This window comes from Pelophylax lessonae (genome assembly GCF_965119305.1).
Source record: "Pelophylax lessonae genome assembly, chromosome: 5".
Lineage (NCBI taxonomy): Eukaryota > Metazoa > Chordata > Amphibia > Anura > Ranidae > Pelophylax > Pelophylax lessonae.
The window spans coordinates 324,223,442-324,249,553 of record NC_138772.1 but is presented as its reverse complement, the minus strand read 5'-3'; the positions used below and the strand labels follow the sequence as shown (position 1 = coordinate 324,249,553).

General features: G+C 46.4%; 1 protein-coding gene across 1 annotated transcript in view; it reads left to right on the top strand.

Annotated features, from left to right (window-relative positions):
- The first annotated feature begins 1,960 nt into the window (after nucleotides 1-1,960).
- The window catches only part of RPP40 (ribonuclease P/MRP subunit p40), a 57,735-nt gene continuing 33,583 nt past the window's right edge, over nucleotides 1,961-26,112 (top strand). Inside the window, exon 1 of the mRNA XM_082259658.1 lies at nucleotides 1,961-2,189. Within this exon, the coding sequence (XP_082115784.1) occupies nucleotides 2,073-2,189 (117 nt within the window). The 5' untranslated portion in view covers nucleotides 1,961-2,072. The remainder of the gene's footprint in view (nucleotides 2,190-26,112) is intronic.

Below are 26,112 nucleotides of genomic sequence, written 5' to 3'. Positions count from 1 at the left end.
GGTCAGTAAAGTTCTCGCTTACATTGGTGGTCTGTTAGAAGTTTTATATAAACAGTATATATATATATATATATATATATATATATATATATATATAGTTTATATATATATACTGTATTTATATACAGTATCTCATAAAAGTGAGTACATCCCTCACATTTTTGTAGATATTTTCTTATATTTTGTAACTATTTTATTATATCTTTCCATGTGACAACACTGAAGAAATGACAATTTCCTTCTGGGACGACAGCCATGCAGACCAATTTGATGCAGTGTGCGCCATATGGTCTGGGCACTGACAGGTTAACCCCCCACCTCTTCAACCTCTACAGCAATGCTGGCAGCACTCATATGTCTATTTCCCAAAGACAACCTTTGGATATGACGCTAAGCACGTGCATTCAACTTCTTTGATCGACCATGGCGAGGCCTGTTCTGAGTGGAACCTGTCGTGGTAAACAGATGTATGGTCTTGGCCACTGTGCTGCAGCACAGTTTCAGGGTCTTGGCAATCTAGCCTAGGCCATCTTTATGTAAAGCAACAATTCTTTTTTTCACATCCTCAGAGAGTTCTTTGCCATGAGGTGCCATGTTTAACTTCCAGTGACCAGTATGAGAGAGATGTGAGAGCGATAACACCAAATTTAACACACCTGCTCCCCATTCACACCTGAGACTTTGTAACACTAACGAGTCACATGACAACGGGGAGGGAAAATGGCTGATTGGGCCCAATTTGGACATTTTCACTTAGGGATGTACTCACTTTTGTTGCCAGCGGTTTAGACATTAATGGTTGTGCATTGAGTTATTTTGAGAGGACAGCACATTTACACTGTTCTACAAGCTGTACAATCACTACTTTACATTGTAGCAAAGTGTCATTTCTTCAGTGTTGACACATGAAAAGATATAATAACATAGTTACAAAATATAAGAAAATATTTACAAAAATGTGAGGGATGTACTCACTTTTATGAGATAAAAGTGAGTATTGGGCACCGATCAGCCATAACATTGTGATCACTGATACTTACAGTACAACTAAAGGCACATTTAATTAACATTTCGGACAGAGTGGAGATAGATTAGAACAATTGTCATTTTTTTTATTTTTTATTTTTAACATAGAAACGTAAAAAAGTGACGTCAGGGAAAAAAAGACAAAGTGGGCTATCTAGTCTGATGTATGTATATATATATATATATATATATATATATATATATATATATATATATATATATATATATATATATATATATATATACACAGTATCTCACAAAGGTGAGTACACCCCTCACAGTTTTCTGAGTATTATATAATTTATATGAGTAAATATTTTGTAAATGTTTTCGCTTACATTGGTGGTCTGTTAGAAGTTTTATATAAATACAGTATATATATAAACTATATATATATATATATATATATATATATATACTGTTTATATAAAACTTCTAACAGACCACCAATGTAAGCGAGAACTTTACAAAATATATACTGTTTATATATATATATAGAAGTTTATATAAAACTTCTAACAGACCACCAATGTAAGCGAAAACATTTACAAAATATTTACTCATATAAATTATATAATACTCAGAAAACTGTGAGGGGTGTACTCACCTTTGTGAGATACTGTATATATATATATATATATATATATATATATATACATCAGACTAGATAGACCACTTTGTCTTTTTTTCCCTGACGTCACTTTTTTACGTTTCTATGTTAAAAATAAAAAATAAAAAAAAATGACAATTGTTCTAATCTATCTCCACTCTGTCCGAAATGTTAATTAAATGTGCCTTTAGTTGTACTGTAAGTATCAGTGATCACAATGTTATGGCTGATCGGTGCCCAATACTGGCTCTAGGAGTAGTGCAGTTAGCTCTCCTCCCAGCAGATGGCAGTGTGGTTCAGTGTAGCCCCAGGCACAGACGGCCGTACACGAAGGCAGGCAGGAAATGCTGGGGAGATCCTCCTCTTCCTCGTCTCATAGTTCGGGTGTTGTCAGTGAGCGGCGTTGTCACGTTTGTTACCCTTAGAGGGGTTTAGGATGCTTCCTACGTTAAAGACGTGTCCCCGGCACCTGCTGGTGTGTGAGAAGTCTAGTTTCCTGGTGGAGAAGTCCCGGCATGCCTCCCACGTGGAGACACACTACTATAACTATGCTGTGAGTAGCCCATGTGCCTAGTGTGCATGCTGTGTATATATGTATATATATATGAGGGGGGCAGGAGCAGGGGACAGGGGCATGGTGCCTTATACATGCTATATTAGACTTTAGCATTCTATAACATTGATTTCAATGAGCCAAGCTGGTCTAGGATGCATGCTGCTTTGTGGGTCCACATTCTGCAAGCACAGTGTATCAGCAGAAAGTCCATTCCTCATAGATCTCCAGTCTAGAGCCCTATAGAAAACAAGGGGGACGGTTTGTCATTTTATTGTTGTGATCTAAAATCAATGTAAACAAATGCAGCATAAAGTACATATGTAATATCAGCACCATGAGATTTGTGTGGAGAGGAAAGGTCTGTAAATAAACTGGCACCGTCCCCTGGGATAAGTATAAAATAGTATATGTGTCCAGGTTGGTAGGTGATTGATCAGGGAAGGGGGAAAAAAGGACAGGATGGGATAAATCCTACCAAACCCTGGAAATGGGGATTTGAGTGTGCCTGAAATACAAAAAATAACCAAACATGAAAAAAAAAAAATTATATAGTCTGTTTATTAAAAATGTATAACAATATTAAATATATAAATCAATCTTCAACAATCATGTTACTAAAACGACGTGTGTCTGGAATGCATCACATAAAACGTTTGTGGATCGACGCATTTCACTACATTAGCTTCCTCAGGATCCAAACATTATGCACAAACAGACAATCAAGATATCATGATATCTAGAATAAAATAATACAATTCAGTATACAGCATATACAATACTACAAATAAACACTGATCATACCTAGAGTAAAGCAATACGTCATATCATTGGAAAAATAAATAAATAGTTAAAAATTGGTGAAAAAATAATATAATGTAAGCTAATGTAGCGAAACGCGTCAATCCACAAACGTTTTATGTGATGCATTCCAGACACACATTGTTTTAGTAATTTAGTAACATGATTGTTGAAGATTTATTTATTTATATATATAGTATTGTAATACATTTTTAATAAACAGACTATATCATTTTCTTTTTATTTTATTTTTTTCATTTTTGGTTATTTTTTGCATTTCAGGCACACTCAAATCCCCATTTCCAGGGTTTGGTAGGATTTATCCCTTCCTGTCCTTTTTCCCCCTTCCCCGATCAATCACCTACCAACCTGGACACATATACTATTTTAATACCAGCACCACTTCCCTTGCAACCGATTTTTGCTCTCTTCCAGAGCTAGGATCTTCAGCATTCCATTCTTCCGGGCACGTCCGATGTCTGGTCCTGCGCGTTGATTCACTCTGCAGGCCATCACTTCCCTGAGTAAAAGCAGGCAGGACACATTGTATAGTAAAACACTGGCTAGGCACACAGTTAACATTTTGATCACCCTAGATGTTTAACCCCTTCTCAACCAGTTTCATTAGTACAGTGACAGTGCATATTTTTAGCACTGATCACTATATCAGTTTCACTGGTTCCCACAAAGTGTCAAAAATGTCAGTTAGTGTCCGACTGTCCACCACAATATCACAGTCCCACAATAAGTCACTGATCAATGCCATTACTAGTATAAACAAACAAAAATTCCAGTATATATACCATAGTTTGTAGATGCTATAACGTTTGTGCAAACCATTCCATATACGCCTGTTACGATTTTTTTTTTTACCAAAAATATGTAGCAGAATATATAGTGGCCTAAATAATTACATTTTTATTTTTTTTTTATTGGATATGCGTTATAGCAAAAAATGAAAGTAAAATGTAGTTGTTTTTTTAAATTGTTAGTCTTTTTTGTTTAATAGCGCAAAAAATGAACAACACAGAGGTGATCAAATACCACCAAAGGAAATCGCTATTTGTTTGAAAAAGTTATATAATCTTTATTTGGCTAAAGCATTGCATGACTGCACAATTGCCAGTTAAAGTAAAGCAGTGGCGTATCACAAAAAATGGCCTGATCATAAAAGGGGGTAAATCCTGCAGAGGGCAAGTGGTTTTTCATGCCATGATTAAGCCGAACTTCCAATCAGATCACCTAGGTGTTTCAAATGGAAGTAGGAGCAGGCACTTGTCAAAACTAGGTACCCACTCCTTGAAAAACCAAAAACTATTTGCATTAAAGCAGGAGTAGATTTTAGTATATATATTTTTTTTCTTTTTAGAGGTCCCCTGCAGGTATATGCCATAATATGGTAGCATGCATAGCTTATTAGCACATTATGGCTGATGTACCTGTCAAAGAAGCCCTTCAGTGCCGAGGAGTGATGAATTCAGTGGGTCCCAGGCACTTCCATTTTCGCTGTGATGAAATCTTTCCCGCACATGCGTGTGGGAGTCACATCTCCATGGTACAGATCGGGGGCTGTAAATGTCCACTGAGCTGTGCATGCGTGGCTCAGTGTACATGACAGCTGAAAATGTCAGTATATTGTTTAAACGTGACTGGCTTTACTACCACTTTAATTAATGGCGGGGTGGGGAGGAGGAGTAGTGAAATAGCAAGAACCTAACTGAACTGAAGTTCCACTTTAAGCCATCTTTTGTTATGGATCATTTTAGGTAAAAGATTGGATTGTTTGTAAGGTTATTGATGTCTTTGTCCCTCTCTAGTAGGAGATTTCCCCTCGTATACTATATGGGTCACTGGGGTAAAAAGTGAGAAAAAATGTCTTCAACAGGGAAACAAACTGCAATGAAAACACATTACAATGGGAAATGGTTAGAATTGGAGATGAGCTCAGGCATCCTCTAAACTCCTCTCTAACCTGAACCCGGAACTCAAACTTTTTTGTACTTGAGTGAGCTTTGGGCCGGGTCATTTCTTGCCCCGCAGCTCATGCGCCCAAGCTTAGTTTTGTTTACTTGCAATTTGAATGCCAGTTTTGGCGATTTCTCCTTCCTTTCTATACAGAAGACTGTTCTCACCAAGACGTGAAGCGAGGGAAGATATAGAGCATTTTTACCACTTAAGGACCAGGTCTATTTCTGACACTTGTTAATTACAAGTTAAAATCAGTATTTTTTGCTAGAAAATTACCGAATGTATCGGCATATAACACGCACTTTTTTCTCCTAAAAATGGAGGACAAAACAGCAGTGCATGTTATATGCCGATATATAAAAAAAAAAAAAAGGCCAAGCAGTGCTGAGAGGCAGAGGGGGGCGGGCCGAGCAGAAGGAAGGACGAGCGGGCGCTGTCATAGGAAGACCCACCTCCTATGATAGACAGTACAGTGGTCCAATGCCGGGATGTGCGATGTCTTTCATAGGCGCCGGGACTTCCTATGACAGCAGCCTTTTGTCCTCCCTTCTCTCTTTGACCCGGCCCGCCCCCCTCTGCCTCTCAGCGCTGCCTAGCTTTTTTTTAAAAAAATATATAGCCGATCTGTGCAATGTCGCTGGCGAGGCTGCATTGCTGGACACTGCGCTGGGGAGGCTGCATTGCTGGACACTGCGCTGGGGAGGCTGCATTGCTGGACACTGCGCTGGCGAGGCTGCATTGCTGGACACTGCGCTGGCAAGGCTGCATTGCTGGACACTGCGCTGGCGAGGCTGCATTCATGGGCATTGGTAAGGCTGCATTTAATTAAAACATTTTTTGCTGTTTATTTCAAATTTAAGCTTTTTTCCTAAAATTCCCCTCCTAAATTTGAGGTGCGTGTTATACGCCAATAAATATGGTACCTTTTTTTTTTTTTTTTTAGAGAATAAAATGGAGAATGTTGCAATACCTGATGGCACACCATATTTGTGCAGCGGTCTTAGAAACGCAATTTTTTGGGAAAAATACACTTTTGAATTGAAAAATAAAACAGTAAAGTTAGCCAAATTTTTTTATAATGTGAAAGATAATGTTACGCTGAGTAAATTGCTATGTAACATGCTTCAAAATTGCGCACGCTCATGGAATGGCGACAAACATTGGTACTTAAATCTCTAGAGGCGACGCTTAAAAAATTTCTATAAGTTACCAGTTTAGAGTTACAGAAGAGGTCTTGAGCTCATGCTATAACGATCGCGGCAATACCTCAGGTGTGGTTTGAACACCGTTTACCAATGTGGGCGTGACTTGCGTATACGTTAGCTTCTGCACGCGAGCCCGAAGGGACAGGGCCCTCTAAATTATTATTATTTTTTTAATTTTACTTTTTACTTTTACACTGTCCCTTTAAAAAAAATATTTTTGATCACTTTTATTCCTATTACAAGGATGTAAACATCCCTTGTAATAGAAATAAGCATGACAGGTCCTCTTTAATATGAGATCTAGGGTCAAAAAGTCCTCAGATCTCACATCTACACTTAAAAAAAAAATAAAATAAATAGGCCCTTTAAAGCTGTTGGACAGAAGCAACATCTCTCCCTCTGCCCATAAAAGTGATCCTGTGGCGAATCTGCTGCTGGGAACACTTTTATGATAAAGCGGACCGCCGGCCATGTAGAAAAAATCCGGGGTATCTGCTGCCATAACCCCGGTATTTAAAGTCAAAGTAGCGATGTAAATAGATGGTGGGCTGTCCAAAAGTGGTTAAGTCCTGATAGAGATTTCTGTCCGCAGCTAAAAGCATTTTTGTTGGCTTTAAAGAATAACAATACTTTTTTTTTTTTTTCCACTTAATCCTACTGGCCATTTTCACTTTCTACTGCATATACCCCTAAATACAGATCTCAGGTCAGGGAGCAATGTGGAAGGAGAGCTATGGCTTCTGGCCCAGCATATGCAAAGAGATTAAGCTAATATTGTTATCCTTTAATCTTGAGATGCATATATAGTATAATTTTAGGGAAGGCATCAGCAGCCCCAGGCATTGAGAATGCCTGCAGTGCCTCTCAGTAGAATGCCTCTGCAGTGCAGTTCAATGCCTGCCTAGATGAATGCCTGCAGTGGTACCCTGCTTTCCTTAGGTAGAGGGTGTGGGACCGATCAGAGAGCTGAAGTGCATGTGTTGGAACAAATATGAGGCCTGAAGTTTATGTATTTGGGCTGATGTGAGGTCCGGAGTGCATACATTAGGGCTGTTTTTGAGGTCTTGACATTTCATACACTGGGGCTGATCTGAGGTGTATGCATTGACACTGAACAATCGTGTGTATACTAGTTAAATCAATTTTTGCACTCATAGTTGTATGATGGCAAGGTAGACTCCTAAATTATTGCATATTAATTGAGTGCATCTTGCCATTAGCAGTACAATAAACTGCAAAGAAACTAAGGCCGGCCACAGACGGTTCGAATCTCGGTTCCAAGAACCGGCCAAGATTCTAACTGTGTGTGGGCAGGCTGAATGTACCAAGCTGATCGATCTATCAACTTGGGTAAAACCAGCCTGCAAGATTCACTTGCGATTATCGCTAGCGGCTGCTATAGCCAATAGCGATAATCACTGTCTTCTCCTGATGGGGACAACTTCCCCTGCCTGCCCCCTGCTCGAAACAGACAATTGCTCAGCAGGAGGGATTCCCCTGTCAGCACTGTCTGTGTTGCTGGGGGAATTGTGCAAACCCCGGGGTTGCAGGAAAGACAATCGCACTGTCTATGGCCTGCCCTAAGGCTGGCAATACACAGTTCAAATCTAGATCGGTTCAGCAGGAATCGGCCGAGATTCAAAACCGTGAATGGGCAGGCTGAATGTACCAAGTTGATCAGCTTGGGTACAACCAGCCTGCTGGATTCTCTTATGATTATCACTAGTGGCTGCTATAGCAGCTAGCAATAATCACTGGCTTGTCACTGTCCCTGCCGGGAGCAGACGGTTGTTCGGTAGTAGAGTTGCACGATTCTGGATAAAATGAGAATCGCAACTTTTTTGCTTCAAATAAAGATCAGGATTCTCTGTGTAACATCATATTTTACATTGTACAAAATATTTGGTTAGTTTAGTTTTTTTTAAATTCATTAAAATGTATTTTTTCCCCAAAAAACTGCAATTGAAAGGCTTCTTTGCAAATACAGTGTGACATAAAAGATTGCAACAATCACCATTTTTTTTCTCTAGGGTCTCTGCTAATATATATATATATATATATATATATATATATATATATATATATATATATATATATATATATATATATGTTTGGGGGTTCTTAGTAATTTTCCAGCAAAAATACTGATTTTAATTTGTAAACCAGTGTCAGAAAAAGGCTTAAAGCGGAGTTCCACCTTGGAATTTTTTTTTCATATTCGTCACATATGGGGTATTAGACTTTGCTCCGAAGGAGTAGCTAGGCAACAGAATATGTTAACATTAAAGCTTTTAACATATCCCACCCTCAAGGGGTGGTCCCCTCAGTCAATACCCTCCTACTTCCTGCAACCATATCTCAGTTTTAATGTCTAGCTTGTCAGGAGTGGCTGGCTTTTCCTGTGCTGGGGCTTTCTGCCCCAGACTCTTTCTTCTTTTTGAAATTTTGTTTGAGTTTTCTCTCTACCTTTACTTAGCTGTTATTTTTGTCAGCGTTAGTTAGTTCTTCTGATGAAGAGGATCATGCGGGCTGGGTCTCGGGCTGATCCCCCTGGTCGCAGGTCGTGGGTCAGTGGCTTCCCAGCCTGCCATTGAGCGTTCAGCCAGGTAACGCTCCTGGCACAGTGAACGACCCATCCCTGTTCGGTGCAGGGATGATTGGTGAGGTGGCTACCTCACTGGACGCCGTGCGGTTTCTTAACCCCCATTTTGTGCGTCTTGAATTGCGACTCTCCCTGCCTCATGTGCAGCGGCTTGTTCGCCTGTGCGGGTCCCCCACGCCATTGAGAGGTAAGTGTATCTATGTGGGGACCTGTCTGTCTGGGGGGGTGTCAGTCTGGGACTGTGTAACCTGCCTCTATTCACACTGCTTGTCTCCCTATCTCTCGGCTGCATGCTGTGGGCTGCAAGGGGGGGGGGGGGGAGCTGTGTGACACTGTGTGTCAGCCTGGTCAGTGTGAAAAGCTGTGTGCTGTGGGGCATGTTTTTTTGGCATGTTTGGGCATATACAGCGATCGCTGCGGCGATCTGACATGTGTTCTTATACATGGATGACATGTGTGCATTACTGCACTGTGGAGCGGCGGTTTCGGCGCCAAACGGCGCCATTTTGCCTACACTCGCTCCGGCCGCATGTTTTACATGCATGGCGGCCATTTTCTTGTAGCCTCCATAGGCTTTCATAGAGCGCCCTGGCAGCATCACTTCCTCTTTCCTGGAACACCGATCGAGGCAGCAGCAGCGGCGAGGGTCTCCTCAGGTTTTATCCTTCTGTTCTTGCTATCCATTGCCTGTGTTCAATTTGCATATTCCCTGTGAGGGTCTCATTGTGCTTGAGTGTGGTGCGGTGGGCTGCGCTTGCCGCGCTTGCTTAAAGGGGCAGTTTACCCTTTATTGTCTGGCATTACAGGGGCAATGGATTCTCAGGAGGGCAAATTTCCTACCGCCTTGGTGGAAAGCCAGGGGACCGCTGTTTCCCCCCCCAGGGGGGGATTTAGCCACTATTGTGGCTGGCCTTGCTGCTCAGGTGCAGATGCTGGTGGCTGCGCAATCTACTAAAAGACCCAGAATTGCTTTTTCCTCTGATTCTGAGGGTGAAGGTGATGGGGTTGTTATGGCGGGGGCCTCCTTATCGGGGTCCCGCTCCTCCCTAGATCTAGTGGGGTCCGAAGTGGAGGCTGAAGTTGAGGGGGTTGATAATTCTCCCCCTGGCTCGCCTGAAGAGCTTGCAATCATGGATGAATTGATTGCTTCCATAAAGCAAACACTGCGTTTGCAGGATGAAGTGTGTCCCCCCGCTGCCTTGGCGGCCTATGGGACGCAGAGAAAACGCAGGACACCGCAGGTTTTTCCCTGCAATGATGATTTTCAGCGCGCTGTTAAGGAACAATGGCGCAATCTGCGCAAACCTTTTGCTGTACCAAGTAGGTTCAAGCTGCGTTATCCTTTCTCGCCTTCCACTGATGAAAGGTGGTGTGTGCCTCCCCCAGTGGATCACGCAATTGCGGTTTTAAACAAGGCCGCTGCGATTCCTGCAGAGGATTCCCCTGTGTTCCGTGATGCCACGGATAGGAGATTGGAGTCTCTTGCCCGTCATACTTATTCTGTTACGGGTTCTATGCTTAAAGCTCTGTTTGCTTCTCTCATGGCGGCCCAGGCGATCGCAAGTTGGACGCAGATGCTTAGGCGCGTCCTAGTGGCCGACTCGGCCTCGCCGGCGACCCTGGATATGGTGGATCAAATCCACCAGGGTGTCATGTATCTGTGTGATGCGGACCTGGACCTGATTCCATTGGCTGCACGTGTGCACAGCGTGGCGGTGTTGTCTCGCCGCCTGGTTTGGTTAAAATGTTGGTCGGTGGACCAATCTTCGCGTAAGACCTTAGCCAATCTACCTTATGATGGGTCTCGCCTTTTTGGGGAGTCCTTGGATGTGTTGATTAAGGGGATCACCGGGGGTAAGAGCACTCTCTTGCCCCATTTCCCCAAGGCTAAGGGGGCTTCTGGGAAGAAGCATGCTAATTTTCGACCCCCTCAGGGGTCCTTTCGTGCCTTTCGGCCGCACTACAAGGGCAAGCCGTTCAAAGGTCAAGGCTCTCAGAAGAAGCCCTGGTCTGGGAAACAGAAGTCCGGCCAATCCGGATCTGCAGCCCATAACAGTTCGGCCTGAAGGGGCGCCCTCACCCAGTTTTGGGGTGGGGGGACGCTTGCTCGGTTTTCTTCAACCCTGGTTGGCCCGTGTGCGGGACAGGTGGGTTCAGGAGATCGTTCGATCTGGTTACAAGATCGAGTTTCTCTCTCGGCCGGAGAGCAGATTTTTTCCCTCAAATCTTCAACTGTCTCCAGAGCGTTTGCGGGACCTGCACCTGGCGGTGCGGGACCTGAGGGCTCAGGGAGTGGTGGTTCCGGTGCCTCATCGGGACAGATTTCGGGGGTTTTATTCCAATCTGTTCACCGTGCCCAGAAAGGAGGGCAAGGTTCGTCCAATTCTGGACTTGAAGGCTCTGAACCGCTCTGTGCGGGTTCGCAAGTTCCGCATGGAATCCCTGCGGTCGGTGGTGGCTGCCCTGGTTCCGGGGGAATTCATGGCCTCCATCGATTTGAAGGATGCGTATCTTCACATCCCCATTTTCGAGGGTCACCAGAGGTTCCTTCGATTTGCCATTGCGGAGGATCACTACCAGTTCGTGGTGTTGCCTTTTGGTCTCGCCTCGGCTCCGCGGGTCTTCACCAAGGTGCTTGCACCGGTTCTGGCATTATTGAGGGCCCAGGGCATTTCTGTCCTGGGGTATCTGGACGACATTCTGGTTCGGTCTGCGACCAGCCAGGGTCTGGAGAAGGACCTGTATGTCACGATGCAAACTCTGCAGGAGTTTGGTTGGACGATAAATTTTCCAAAGTCGACACTGAGTCCGTCGGTTCGTCTTCCCTACCTGGGAATGATTCTGGACTCGGTGCAGGCGAAGGTCTTCCTGCCGGAAGACAAACTCAGAACTCTTCAGGAGGAAGTCAGGTCCCTCAGGGACGTTCCGCACTCGTCTCTGCGGACGTGCATGAGATGTCTGGGATTGATGGTCTCGGCCTTCGAGGCGATTCCCTTCGCCCAGTTTCACACGCGGGGTCTCCAAGCGGAGATCCTGTCCAGGTGGGACGGGCGACCTCAATCTCTGGATCTTCAAATCTCGTTGAGTCATCGCACCAGAAGAAACCTTCTGTGGTGGCTCCAGTCCCCGATGGTGTCCGGGGGCAAGTCGTTTCGTCCTGTCTCGTGGACGGTGATCACCACGGATGCCAGCCTGTCGGGCTGGGGTGGTGTTCTGGGCGTTCTATCCGCCCAGGGAACTTGGTCGGAGGGGGAATCTTCCCTTCCGATCAACATTCTGGAATTGCGTGCGATAAGTCTCTGTCTTCATCGCTGGACGGACCGGCTGCAGGGCTGCCCGGTTCGGGTGCAGACGGACAATGCCATGGCGGTGGCCTACATCAACCACCAAGGGGGCACCAGGAGTGCCCGAGCGGCTCGAGAAGTGGCCGACATTCTGTCTTGGGCCGAGACTCATGTCCCGGCGATAACGGCGGTTCACATTCCGGGAGTGGAGAATTGGCAGGCGGACTATCTGAGTCGCCAGACCCTGGATCAGGGGGAATGGTCTCTCCACCCGGCTGTCTTCCAGATGTTGTGCGCGAAGTGGGGTCTTCCAGATGTGGACCTGTTCGCGTCTCGTCTCAACAACAAGGTGAAAAGGTTCGTGGCAAGGACGCGCGACCCTCGGGCAGACGCGTCGGACGCGTTAGTGGCCCCGTGGCATCAGTACAGGCTGATGTACGCGTTTCCACCGATTCAGTTGCTGTCCAGGTTCCTTCGCAGGTTACACTCGGAACGCAGCACGGTGATTCTTGTGGCACCGGACTGGCCTCGCCGGTCCTGGTACGCAGACCTTGTGAATCTGGCGGTCGACGCTCCGTGGCGTCTGCCTCTTCGAGACGATCTACTGTCTCAAGGACCGATATACCATCCTGCTTTACAGTCGCTGGTTTTGACGGCCTGGCTGTTGAGACCGAGGTCCTGAAGGAGAGGGGTCTCTCTCCAGAGGTCGTTCATACTTTGATCAACGCGAGGAAGTCTTCCTCGGGGAAGGTTTATTACCGTACTTGGAAGGCCTATTTTGCCTGGTGTGAGTCCAGGGGGTTTTCACCCCGCACGTACTCGGTTCCCCGTGTGCTGTCTTTTCTTCAAACGGGTGTTGATCAGCGTTTGGCGCTGGCTACGATAAAGGGTCAGGTGTCTGCACTGGCCGTTCTGTTTCAACGTCCCGTGGCTTCCAACTCCTTGGTTGGCACTTTTGTTCAGGGTGTGCGGCATCTGGTTCCTCCTAGGAGGGATCCGTTGCCCCCTTGGGACTTGAATCTCGTTCTGTCTGTGTTGCAACGTGCTCCTTTTGAACAGATCAGGGAGATCTCGTTGTCTATGTTGTCCAAAAAGGTCGCCTTTTTGGTGGCGATCACTTCGGCTCGCAGAGTGTCGGAGATGGCAGCTTTGTCCTGCAAGTCTCCGTACCTGGTTGTTCATTTGGATAAGGTGGTCTTGCGACCTAATCCTTCTTTTCTTCCGAAACGAGTTTCGGAATTCCATCTTAATGAGGATATTGTCTTACCTTCGCTGTGCGCGAAGCCTAAACATCCAAAGGAGGTGAGATTGCATTCTCTGGATGTTGTTCGGGCGATAAGGGTTTACCTTAAATCGACTGAGCCTTTTCGAAAGACGGACTCCTTGTTTGTTCTTCCAGAGGGTCCTCGGAAGGGCATGGCGGCTTCGGCCTCTACCATCGCAAAATGGATCAGGCAGACCATTGAACAGGCCTATGCTTTGCAGGGGAAGGTTCCCCCTGTGCCTGTGAAGGCGCACTCTACTAGATCTTTGAGTACGTCTTGGGCCTGTCGTCATGGGGCTTGTGTAGCCCAGGTGTGTAAGGCGGCGACCTGGTCGACCGTGCACACGTTCACAAGATTCTACAAAGTAGATGTTCAGGCATCGGCGGATGCTTCCTTTGGCCGCAAGGTTCTTAGTGCGGCAGTTCCCTAGGGTCCCTTGTTGGGGACCTCTGGCTGTTGGGATAAGTTTTGTATCCCCTGGTTTTTTGTCTTTTCCTGGGTTGTTGCTCCTGTTGAGCACTTGTTTTTTTCTGTTGCCCAGCTGGTTTCTTTCCTTTGGTAAGGTTCCTTTCTTTGATGCGGAGACTGCGTTGCCTTTCGGCGCGGATGCGTTTCCCACCCCTCATGTTTGCACTGCTTTGGGACGTCCCCATATGTGACGAATATGAAGAGGCGGCGACTGTCGGAGGACGTAAGAGAAAACGGAATTTTTGTAAAATCTTACCTGTAAAATTCCTTTCTCTGAGTCCTCCGACAGTCGCCGCCCCCGCCCCTCTTTTGGGGTTTGGTTGTATACTCTACTGCTATTCCACTAAAACTGAGATATGGTTGCAGGAAGTAGGAGGGTATTGACTGAGGGGACCACCCCTTGAGGGTGGGATATGTTAAAAGCTTTAATGTTAACATATTCTGTTGCCTAGCTACTCCTTCGGAGCAAAGTCTAATACCCCATATGTGACGAATATGAAGAGGCGGCGACTGTCGGAGGACTCAGAGAAAGGAATTTTACAGGTAAGATTTTACAAAAATTCCGTTTTTCTTCTCTACGAGGTAAGTAAAAAAAAAAAAAAAAATGCGATTATCCATTTGTTTTTCAAGTGACCCGGAGCGAGAAGATGGAGGTAAGTATAAAATTAGGGTGGAACTCCACTTTAAGCTGGATACACATTATACAACTTTTGTTGATAGATTTCCCTCAGATTTACCTTCAACTATGTAGTGCAAGGGCCTTCCTGATTGCATACAAATTGAAAGTGTTTAGGTCTGACCTCATAGTATATGGTTTTGGTAAATTAAAAGGAAAAAAAATCTAAAGAAAAGTGTATAGTGTGTATCCAGCTTTAGTGTTTAACAGGTTAAACTTCCCTCCTTTACAAACAGAAGTTCATTCCTTTGATCTAAAAGAAGGAAATGATACATTGTAAGACATTGTATTTGTAGTTAGCAATGTTGATAAATATTTGCTGGGGCTCTTCTTTTTTTTTTTTTTCTTTGACAGCTGTGAGTGAGCAGAGAACAGCTCTGTAAGAATCGAGGACATGCCGTTTTGAGATCGGGGGGGGGGGGGGGTGTATCGAGATCGGGATTTTTTTATTTACGATTAATCGTGCATCTCTACTCGGTAGGAGGGTTTCCCCTGTCAGCACTGTCTGTGTTGATGGGAGAATCATGGGCACAGGAAAGAAAATTTGCACTATGAGGCACTATTGTTTACTGGGATGCTGGTTATCTAATGTTTTTTATTAAATTTGTGGCCTTACTCGTCACAGACTACGTTATGTGTCTGAGATTTTTTTCCACTTGACCGTTGAAAAAGGCGATTGTCCGAAATGCGTCTGGTCGTCTTTGGAACTCTCAGCCACCTGCAGTCCAAGTGACGTAATACATGGCCACATGTTCTTTTAAAGTGTTGTTTGTATTTCTTTTTGGTCTAATGTTCACATACTTTTTTGTACAACATTAATACATTTATAAAATTATATTTACTACTCAAGGTTTGGCTATTGCCTACAAAGTCCCACACCCAAAGGGAATTTCCTTTTTTAGTCTCGTAACTCAGGGATGTTGGCAATATCCACTCTAACCACTGGACCCAAATTTATATTGTCTTTTTTAACAAAAGGTTGCTGATCCCTGCCTTAGGGATTCTGTTTTTTCTATCAAACATTGTTTCACAACCTTTTTTTAGTCACGGCACCCTTGTGACACCCAATTTTAAAATGTAAAAATGAAACAAATAGTTTTACGTATTGCAGCAACATGTGCACATGCAGGACACCCAATGTGGGTTTATTCTTCCAAGCAAATACACATTTGCACTCTGATACTGACTAGTATTCCAATGTTTCTCTTCTCTCTGTTTCTCTCACACACTTGTCTAACGTGGCCTCAGTGCTGATGGAGATGGGCAGGGGTGAGGCAAACAAGGATGCTGTGCAGGTGCTTGATGACCTTCTTGTCAATTGATAATTCAATTGGTTGTTAAAACGCCAGTGGCTGGAAGGTTGTATTGGTGCACAATGAAAACTTGTGGTTTTGTGTAACTAAAAGGCAGGCTTCATTAAATTTTTAGCTTGTATACATTTTTTGAGCAATTTTTTAGATATTTTGCTAAGGCACCCTGGTTGAAAAAGGCTTCTATAGTGTTTGCTTACTTCAGTCTGTTTTGTTTGTAATCTTATAAACCCTGTGTGATGTAGGTAACCTATTCCTAACCATACTATAGACTACGTGATGTCTCATGTAAAATATAAAATATGTGAGTCCCTAATCAGATTCAAACCTGCTTTGGAGGCTCCACTGATTGATGATACAGAAAGGAGAGAGAGTTTTAAAGCATAATGCTGTAAAAAGTACACTGTTGGTGACCTTGTGAGTTGTACTTTGGATTCTTGCTCATAACTGTGTTTAAGGGGAATTGAAAGAAAACTCCAATTCTAGCACAGCTGCAGCGTTTGCTGAAAATAATTAGTAGCTCCCTGATTGTCTTCATAAGTTACCTATATTTGGTTGATTTAGGTTCAGTCAAAGGAATCCTCTTTCACAGTTAGGTTGGGTTTACACTAGTGGGATGCCATCATATGTGATTCGCACCGCATTGCGGTCTGTGTGATGCGTATTCAGACATACAAACTGTCTAAAATCGCATCGCATTAGTAGCATTCAAAATGGTGCAGGACCCTTTTTTTTTTGGTCCGCACTGGAAACTGATCGCATGGGTGTTCACAGTTTACACTGCGATCTGTGAACTGATTTGGGGGTGTCATTAACTTTTACATTGACAGCCGCAGCGGTTCGCAGATGTCAGTGTGAAACACCTGTGCTCCAGGTGCGATGTGGGAACCTGCACAGGAATCTCAAGGTTTCCCGCATTGCACCAGTGTGAAACAAGCCTTACTGGTTGTGTAGTGCATGAAAGTGGAGTTCCAGCCATCTTCGTGTTTATTAAAAGTCAGCAGCTACAAAAAGTGTAGTTGCTGAATTTTAACCACTTTACGACCGCTCACATTGCTGCTGCTACTGCGGCAATGTGGCTCGTTATCGTCCAGCGATGTAGACCTACGTCGCTGGACTCCTCCCCTTGTGGGTGGCGTGCGCGCCGCCGGGGGCTGGCTGCCGCTGTATTCAGTTACAGTGGGAGTCGGGCAAGGGGAGGAGTGGCGGTGATCACCGCTGCTCTTCCCCGATCGTCGGGGATCGAGTGTGGAGATCCGCCCGCTTGTGTAAACAAAGCGGGCGGATCTCCTAAGTGACAGGCAGGGTCAGATTGCAGGATTCAGCATAGCTGAACCTGCGATCTGTCCCTGTGTCACATAGTCCCCTCCCCCCACACACGTCAGTAAGCACCAGGCATACATTAACCCCTTGATCACCAATAAAAATTAACCCCTTTCCTGCCAGTGTCATTTTTACAGTAACAGTGCATATTTATAGCACTGATTACTGTAGTAATGTCACTGGTACCCCCAAAAGTGTAAAAAATGTCAGTCAAGGGTCCGATCTGTCTGCCGCAATGTCGCAGTCCCGCAAAAAAAATCACAGATCGCCGCCATTACTAGTTAAAAAAAAAACAATAAAAATGACATAAATTTCCCGTAGTTAGTAGCTGCGATAACTTTTGCGCAAACCAATCAAAATACGCTTATTGCGATTTATATGTAGCAGAAGACAAATTGATTTTTTTTTTTTTTGGGGGGGGGGGGAATTTCATATAACAAAATGTGAAAAATGTTATTTTTTCAAAATTGTCGCTCTTTTTTTGTATATAGTGCAAAAAGTAAAAATCGCACAGGTGATCAAATACCACCAAAAGAAATACATTTTGGCCTAAATATATGGCAAAAATTGAATATATTGGATATTTTTTAACTGTCAAAGTAGAAAAATATTGTTATTTTTTCTTCAAAATTATCGCATTTTTTTATTAATATCGCAAAAAATGAAAAGCGCAGAGGTGATCAAATACCACCAAAAGAAAGCTCTGTTTGTGGGAAAAAAAGGACGTAAATTTCGTTTGGGTACGGCGTTGCATGACCGCGCAATTGTCAGTTAGTCGCACAGTACCGAATCGCAAAAAGTGGCCGGGACGTAAGACAGCAAAATCCTCCGGTGGTAAAGTGGTTAATAAACACACACTTACCTGTCCCACGGTCCAGCGATGCGGCCAGGGTTAACCTTGGTTCTCTCCGTCTTCTCCTTGCGGCGCCGGCATCTCTGGTGTGGGCACCCAGCTGTGACCGCTTGCGGCTTCACAGCCGGGTGCGCACTGCGCATGCTCGAGTTGCGCTGCGTGTGCTGAATGGACAGGCAATCTTCTGGGACCTCTGACGTGTCCCAGAAGATTGCAGGGTGGGAGGGTCAGAGGAGAACTTCCGCCCGAGCCGCCTAGGCGGTCCGAGCTGGAAGTGGGAGCCGGTACCTGTCAAATCTAGGTACCCGCTCCCCCCCCCCCCAAAAAAAAAATGACATGCCAAATGTGGCATGTCAAGGGGTCAGGACCACTTAAAGCGGAAGTTCTACTTTTGAGTGAAACTCCGCTTTAAGCACACTTCTTAGAATTAGGGAATGTAAAATTCAAAATGTTTTAATGATAGTTCCACCAAAGACTTTGTCTTTAGGTGAATTTCCATGAGTATAAAAACTACCTAATAAATAGTATAAAAAATGGGGAAAATAATCTTATCATTTTAATATATTTTGATGGATTGGTCCTTGGTATCAGTAATGGACAGTGATGCTTCTTCACTCGTTCTTATTTTTTCAGATTTTACAGATAGTGGTTTCAGCCTGTCATTTTCTCATTTACATTAATAGAGCTCATTGAGAAGGAGCAGGGACAACTACTTCAGTTAATTAATTTTACAATGATAGAAACCCCTTCATGTCTGCAGTAAAGCACATTTGCAATAAGTATTTCTCTTACGTCCTCCGACAGTCGCCGCCTCTTCATATTCGTCACAATGGGGTATTTGACTTTGCTCCGTAGGAGTAGCTAGGCAACAGAATATGTCAATATTAAAGCTTTTAACATATCCCACCCCCAGGGGGTGGTCCCCTCAGTCAATACCCTCCTACTTCCTGTATCCATACCTCAGTTTCATTGTCTAGCTTTCAGGAGTGGCTGGATGTTTCTATGCTGGGACATTTTGTCTCAGCCTTTATCTTCTTTTTTTGATTTTATTTGAGTTTTTTCTCTCTCTTTACCTAGCTGTTACTTTTGTCAGCATTAGTTAGTTCTTCTGATGAAGAGGATCGTGCGGGCTGGGTCTCGGCCTGGCCCCCCTGATCGCAGGTTGTGGGCCAGTGGCTTCCCAGCCTGCCATCGAGCGTTCAGTCAGGTATTTTTCCTGGCATATGTGAACGACCCATCCCTGTTCGCTGCAGGGATGCTATGGTGAGGTGGCTACCTCACTGGACGCCATGCGGTTTCGCACCGCAGTTCTACTGCGTCCTGGCTGCAACTCTCCCTGTCACATGTGCAGTGGCTTGATCGCTTGTGCGGGTTCCCCACGCCATTCAGGAGGTAAGTGTACTTTGTGTGGGGACCTGTATGTGTAGTGGGTGTCAGTCTGGGACTGTGTAACCCTGCATGCCTGTTCACACTGTTGGGCTCCCTGTCTGGTTTAATGCTGCTGTGGGCTGCAAGGAGGGGGGCTGTTGTACACTGTTCAGTGTCAATACTGTGATTATCTGTGTGACATGCTGTATGATTATAGGACATGATGTTATACATGTTGGTGCATACATGCGGCGGCCGCTACGGCGGTCCGCCATTTTTATTATAGCGGCAGGCGTGTGCTGGCCATATCTGTGTGATAGGAACGGCGTTTTTGGCGCCAAGCGCCGCCATTTTGGCAGCGATCGCTCGGGCCGCATGTCAGCGCTGCATGCTCTGCCTTTGCTAGTCCCTCACCGGCGGCCATGTTTGTGGAGCCTTCCATAGGCTTTATAGGAGCGGTCTGTGTTTCCTCACTTCCTTTCCCTGAGCAACAGCGATCGGTGCAGCAGCTGAGTGGTCTCTCCAGGTTTATCTTCCTTATCCCTGTATTCCTTGCCTTTTCTTCCTAACACACTTTTGGGGGCATGGATTCTCAGGAAAGCAAATTTCCTCTCACCTTAGTGGGGGGGGGCCAGGGGACTGCTGCTGCTTCCCCCGAGGGGGGTGATTTGGCTACTGTTGTGGCTAACCTTGCTTCTCAGGTGCAAATGCTTGTGGCTGCTCAATCCACAAAACGGTCCAGAGTTTCAATTTCCTCTGATTCAGAGGGTGATGGTGATGGGGCTGCTATGGCTGGGGTCTCCTTTTCGGGGTCCCGTTCGTCTCTGGACCTTGTAGGGTCTGAAGTGGAGGCTGAGGTTGAAGGGGTTGATAATTCCCCCCCTGGCTCGTCTGAAGAGCTTGCACTCATGGATGACTTGGTTGATTCTATCAAACAAACACTGCGTTTGCAGGATGAGCCTTGTCCTCCTGCTGTCCTGGCCTCTTATGGGACGCAGCGAAGACGCAAATCATCGCAGGTTTTTCCTTGCACTGAGGATTTTCAGCGCGCTGTAGTGAACAATGGCGCAATATACGGAAGCCTTTTGCTGTGCCAAGTAGGTTCAAGCTGCGTTATCCTTTCTCACCCGCTACTGATGAACGTTGGTGTGTGCCACCTCCGGTGGATCACGTGGTGGCGGTTTTGAATAAGTCCACTGCGATTCCTGCTGAGGATACCCCGGTGTTCCGGGATGCCACAGACAGGAGGCTGGAGTCACTTGCCCGTCATACTTATTCGGTTACCGGTTCCATGCTGAAAGCTATTTTTGCTTCTCTTATGGCAGCTCAGGCTGTCGCGGATTGGACGCAGGTACTTAGGCGCGTCCTGGTGGCTGACTCTGCCCCTCCAGCGACGCTGGCTATGGTAGATCAAATCCATCAGGGTGTCATGTATTTGTGTGATGCGGACTTGGATATAGTCCCGTTGGCTGCACGTGTGCACAGCGTGGCGGTGTTGTCACGCCGCCTGATTTGGCTGAAGGGTTGGTCTGTGGACCAATCTTCGTGCAAAACCTTAGCTAATCTACCCTACACGGGATCTCGCCTTTTTGGCGAACCCTTGGATGCGCTGATAAAAGGGATCACGGGTGGTAAGAGCACGCTCTTACCCCAATCCCACAAGGCTAAGGTTGCTCCGGGTAAGAAGCATGCTTCTTTTCGTCCCTCTCAGGGGTCCTTTCGTGCCTTTCGGTCGCACTATAAGGGCAAGCCCTTCAAAGGTCAAGGCTCCCAAAAGAAGCCGTGGACAGGTAAGTAGAAGTTCGGCCAGTCCAGATCCGCTGCCCATAACAATGCGGCCTGAAGGGGCGCCCTTACCCAGTTCTGGGGTGGGGGGACGTTTGCTCGGTTTTCTTCAACCCTGGATGGCCCGTGTTCGGGACAGGTGGGTTCAGGAAATCGTTCGATCTGGCTGCAAGATCGAGTTTCTCTCTCGGCCGGCGAGCAGGTTTTTCCCTCAAATCTTCAACTGTCTCCGGAGCGGTTGCGGGATCTGCACCTGGCGGTGCGGGACCTGCGAGCTCAGGGAGTGGTGGTTCCGGTGCCTCATCGGGACAGATTTCGGGGGTTCTATTCCAATCTGTTCACCGTGCCCAGGAAGGAGGGCAAGGTGCGTCCAATTCTGGACTTAAAGGCTCTGAACCGCTTTGTGCGGGTTCGCAAGTTCCGCATGGAATCCCTGCGGTCGGTGGTGGCTGCCCTGGTTCCGGGGGAATTCATGGCCTCCATCGACTTGAAGGATGCGTACCTTCACATTCCAATTTTCGAGGGTCACCAGAGGTACCTTCGATTCGCCATTGCGGAGGATCATTACCAATTCGTGGCGCTACCTTTTGGTCTTGCTTCGGCTCCACGGGTGTTTACCAAGGTGCTTGCACCGGTTCTGGCTTTGTTGAGAGCCCAGGGCATCTCTGTCCTGGGGTATCTGGACGACATTCTGGTTCGGTCTGCGACCAGCCAGGGTCTGGTGAAGGACCTGTCCGTCACGATGCAGACTCTGCAGGAGTTTGGTTGGACGATAAACTTTCCGAAATCGACGCTGTGCCCGTCGGTTCGTCTTCCCTACCTGGGAATGATTCTGGACTCGGTCCAGGCGAGGGTCTTCCTACCGGACGACCAGCTCAGGACTCTTCAGGAAGAAGTCAGGTCCCTCAGGGACGTTCCGTGCTCGTCACTCCGGACGTGCATGCGATGTTTGGGATTGATGGTCTCGGCTTTCGAGGCGATTCCCTTCGCCCAGTTTCACACGCGGGGTCTCCAAGCGGAGATCCTGTCCAGGTGGGACGGGCGACCGCAATCTCTGGATCTCCAGATTTCGTTGGGTCATCGCACCAGAAGGGATCTTCTGTGGTGGCTCCAGTCCCCGGCGGTGTCGGGGGGCAAGTCTTTTCGTCCTCTCTCATGGACGGTGGTCACCACGGATGCCAGCCTGTCGGGCGGGGGTGGTGTTCTGAGCGTTCTGTCCGCCCAGGGAACTTGGTCGAAGGAGGAGTCCTCCCTTCCGATCAACATTCTGGAATTGCAAGTGATAAATCTCTGCCTTCGACGTTGGACGGATAGGCTGCAGGGCCGTCCGGTTCGGGTGCAGACGGACAATGCCACGGCGGTGGCCTACATCAACCACCAAGGGGGCACCAGGAGTGCCCGAGCGGCTCGGGAAGTGGCCGACATTCTGTCTTGGGCCGAGACGCACGTCCCGGCGATAACGGCGGTTCACATTCGGGGGTGGAGTACTGGCAGGCGGATTATCTGAGTCGCCAGTCCCTGGACCAGGGGGAATGGTCCCTCCACCCGGATGTATTCCAGATGTTGTGCGCAAAGTGGGGTCTTCCAGATGTGGACCTGTTCGCGTCTCGTCTGAACAACAAGGTGGAAAGGTTCGTGGCAAGGACGCGCGATCCTCGGGCAGAAGCGTCAGACGCGTTGGTAGCTCCGTGGCATCAGTACCGACTGATGTATGCATTTCCACCGATTCAACTGCTGTCCAGGTTCCTTCGCAGGTTGAACTCTGAACCGCACACGGTGATTCTTGTGGCGCCGGACTGGCCTCGCCGATCCTGGTACGCAGACCTCGTGAATCTGGCCCCGTGGCGTCTGCCTCTTCGAGAAGATCTTCTGTCTCAAGGACCAATATTCCATCCTGCTTTACAGTCGCTGGCTTTGACGGCCTGGCTGTTGAAACCGAGGTCCTGAAGGATAGGGGTCTCTCCCCTGACGTCATTCACACTTTGATCAACGCGAGGAAGTCTTCCTCGGGGAAGGTCTATTACCGTACTTGGAAGGCCTATTTTGCCTGGTGTGAGTCCAGGGGGTGTTCCCCTCGCACATACTCGGTGTCTAGGGTGTTGTCCTTCCTTCAAACGGATGTTGACCAGCGTTTGGCGCTGGCTACGATCAAGGGTCAGGTCTCTGCGCTGGCCGTTCTTTTTCAACGTCCTGTGGCGTCTAACTCCTTGGTTAGCACATTTGTTCAAGGGGTGCGGCATCTGGTCCCTCCTAGGAGGGAATCTCTGCCTCCTTGGGACTTGACTCTTGTTCTATCCGTGTTACAACATGCTCCTTTTGAACAGATCAGGAGGATCTCGTTGTCTATGTTGTCCAAGAAGGTCGCCTTTTTGGTGGCGATCACTTCGGCTCGCAGAGTGTCGGAGCTGGCAGCTTTGTCCTGCAGGTCTCCGTATTTGGTCATTCACTTGGATAAGGTGGTCTTGCGACCTAACCCTTCCTTTCTTCCGAAGAGGATTTCGGAATTTCACCTCAATGAGGACATTGTCTTGCCTTCGCTCTGCGCGAAGCCTAAAACATCCGAAGGAGGTGGATTTGCACTCCTTGGATGTTGTTCGGGCGATTAGGGTTTACCTAAAATCGACCGAATCCTTTCGCAAGTCGGATTCTTTGTTTGTCCTTCCAGAAGGTCCTCGGAAGGGCATGGCAGCGTCGGCTTCCACCATCGCCAAATGGATCAGACAGACCATTGAACAGGCTTATGCTCTGAAGGGGAAAGTTCTCCCCATGCCTGTGAAGGCGCACTCTACCAGATCTCTGAGTACGTCTTGGGCCTGTCATCATCGGGCTTCTGTGGCCCAGGTGTGTAAGGCGGCGACTTGATCGTCCGTTCACACCTTCTCAAAGTTCTACAAGGTGGATTTTCAGGCATCGGCAGATGCTTCCTTTGGCCGCAAGGTTCTTAGTGTGGCAGTTCCTTAGGGTCCCTTGTTTTTGGACCCTTGGCTGTTTGGGATATATTTTTTATCCCTAGGTTGTTTGTTTTTTCCTGGGTTGTTGCTCCTGTTGAGCGAGTTTTTTTCATGCTGCCCAGCTGGTTTCCTTCCCTTGGTAAGGTTCCTTTCTCTGATGTGGAGACTGCGTTGCCTTAGGCGCGGCTGCGTTTCCCACCCCTCATGTTTGCACTGCTTTGGGACGTCCCCATTGTGACGAATATGAAGAGGCGGCGACTGTCGGAGGACGTAAGAGAAAACTGAATTTTTGTAAAATCTTACCTGTAAAATTCCTTTCTCTGAGTCCTCCGACAGTCGCCGCCCCTCTTTTGGGGTTTGTTATGTACCCTACTGCTATTCTACTGAAACTGAGGTATGGATACAGGAAGTAGGAGGGTATTGACTGAGGGGATATGTTAAAAGCTTTAATATTGACATATTCTGTTGCCTAGCTACTCCTACGGAGCAAAGTCAAATACCCCATTGTGACGAATATGAAGAGGCGGCGACTGTCGGAGGACTCAGAGAAAGGAATTTTACAGGTAAGATTTTACAAAAATTCAGTTTTTTCTCTTCTTTAAAGCGGAGTTTCACAAATTTTTGTGTTTATTAAAAATAATGTATCTGCTGACTTTTAATAAACACACACTTACCGATTCGGCAATGCGGCCACCCGAAACCTCGCTTCTCTCCCTCTCTTCTCCATGGCACTGGAAGGTCCTGGGGGACCTGTCTCACCCCCCCCCCCCCCCTCAAAAAAAATGACATGCTAAATGTGGCATATTTGGAAGGGGGAGTGCTTAAAGCGGAATTTTCCTTTTTGAGTGGAGTTCCACTTTAAGAAACATTGTTTTCTCCCTATATTTTAGACATTTCTACAGGGTGATAGAGTATCTGCATGTATTACAAGTATATGTGTAGCTTTGTGCAAAAAAAATTAAAATGCACATACCCTGGTGCAGCACTAGAAAATACAGTAGCAATACAAAAATACATACAAAAATTGTATTATCAATCAAAAACATATAATATTGTGTGAATATTAGAAGTGAAGTGAGTAAACAAGTGTTTTTGTCAATACCTTGGACAGAGGCGGTCAAGGAGGTTCAGGCTGCAATTAGGGCTGCAACTAACGATTATTTTAATATTCAAATAGTTGCCGATTATTTTTTCGATTAATCGGATAAAAAAATAAAAAAACTCAATATTCCTTTTCTTTCATTTATTTAAAATAATAATGAGCAAACAGAGTGTAAGTGCCGGTTCACACTTGTGCGATGCTGGAAGGCTGCGTATTCGCAGACGGTTCCCGCATCGCATCTGCACAAGAGGCAGTTCACACTGCCATATGCGATACGCAGGGGGTGTCAATTAAATGTTAACGACACCCCCAGTTTGATCGCATATCGCAGTGCGATCTGACAGTTCGCACAGGATCGGATCGCACAAGTGTGAACCACTGTGCGATCCGATCCTGATGCGGCTGAAAAAAAGGGTCATGTGCGACTTTTGTGCGGGTGCAGTGCGAATCAGCGCACCCGCAGTAGTGTGAACGAGCACTTAGTGCCGGTTCACACTTGTGCGGTTTGCGAGATCGCATGTAATTCGGAGCGCACTGCTCCTAAATTACATGCGATCTCGTGTGCGGATGCGAGTTCAGCCATACAATTTGTATGGCTGAATTCGCAGCGCATCCGCAGCAAACTCGCACATGAGGCATTTTTAGAGCCGCCTCAGGATCGGATCGCACAGTGGTTCACACTAGTGCAATCCGATCCTGTGCGAACTGTCAGAACGCACTGCGATATGCGATCAAACTGGGGGTGTCGTTAACATTTCATTGACACCCCCTGCGTATCGCATATGGCAGTGTGAACTGCCTCTTGTGCGGATGCGATGCGGGAACACGCTGCATATTCGCAGCCTTCCCGCATCGCACAAGTGTGAACCGAGCCTTATACCAAAACTTTTTTTTTTTTTTTCTTAATTAAGCTCCTATATACTGTAAATAATATAAATGCTTATCTAGATAAGAGTTGATAT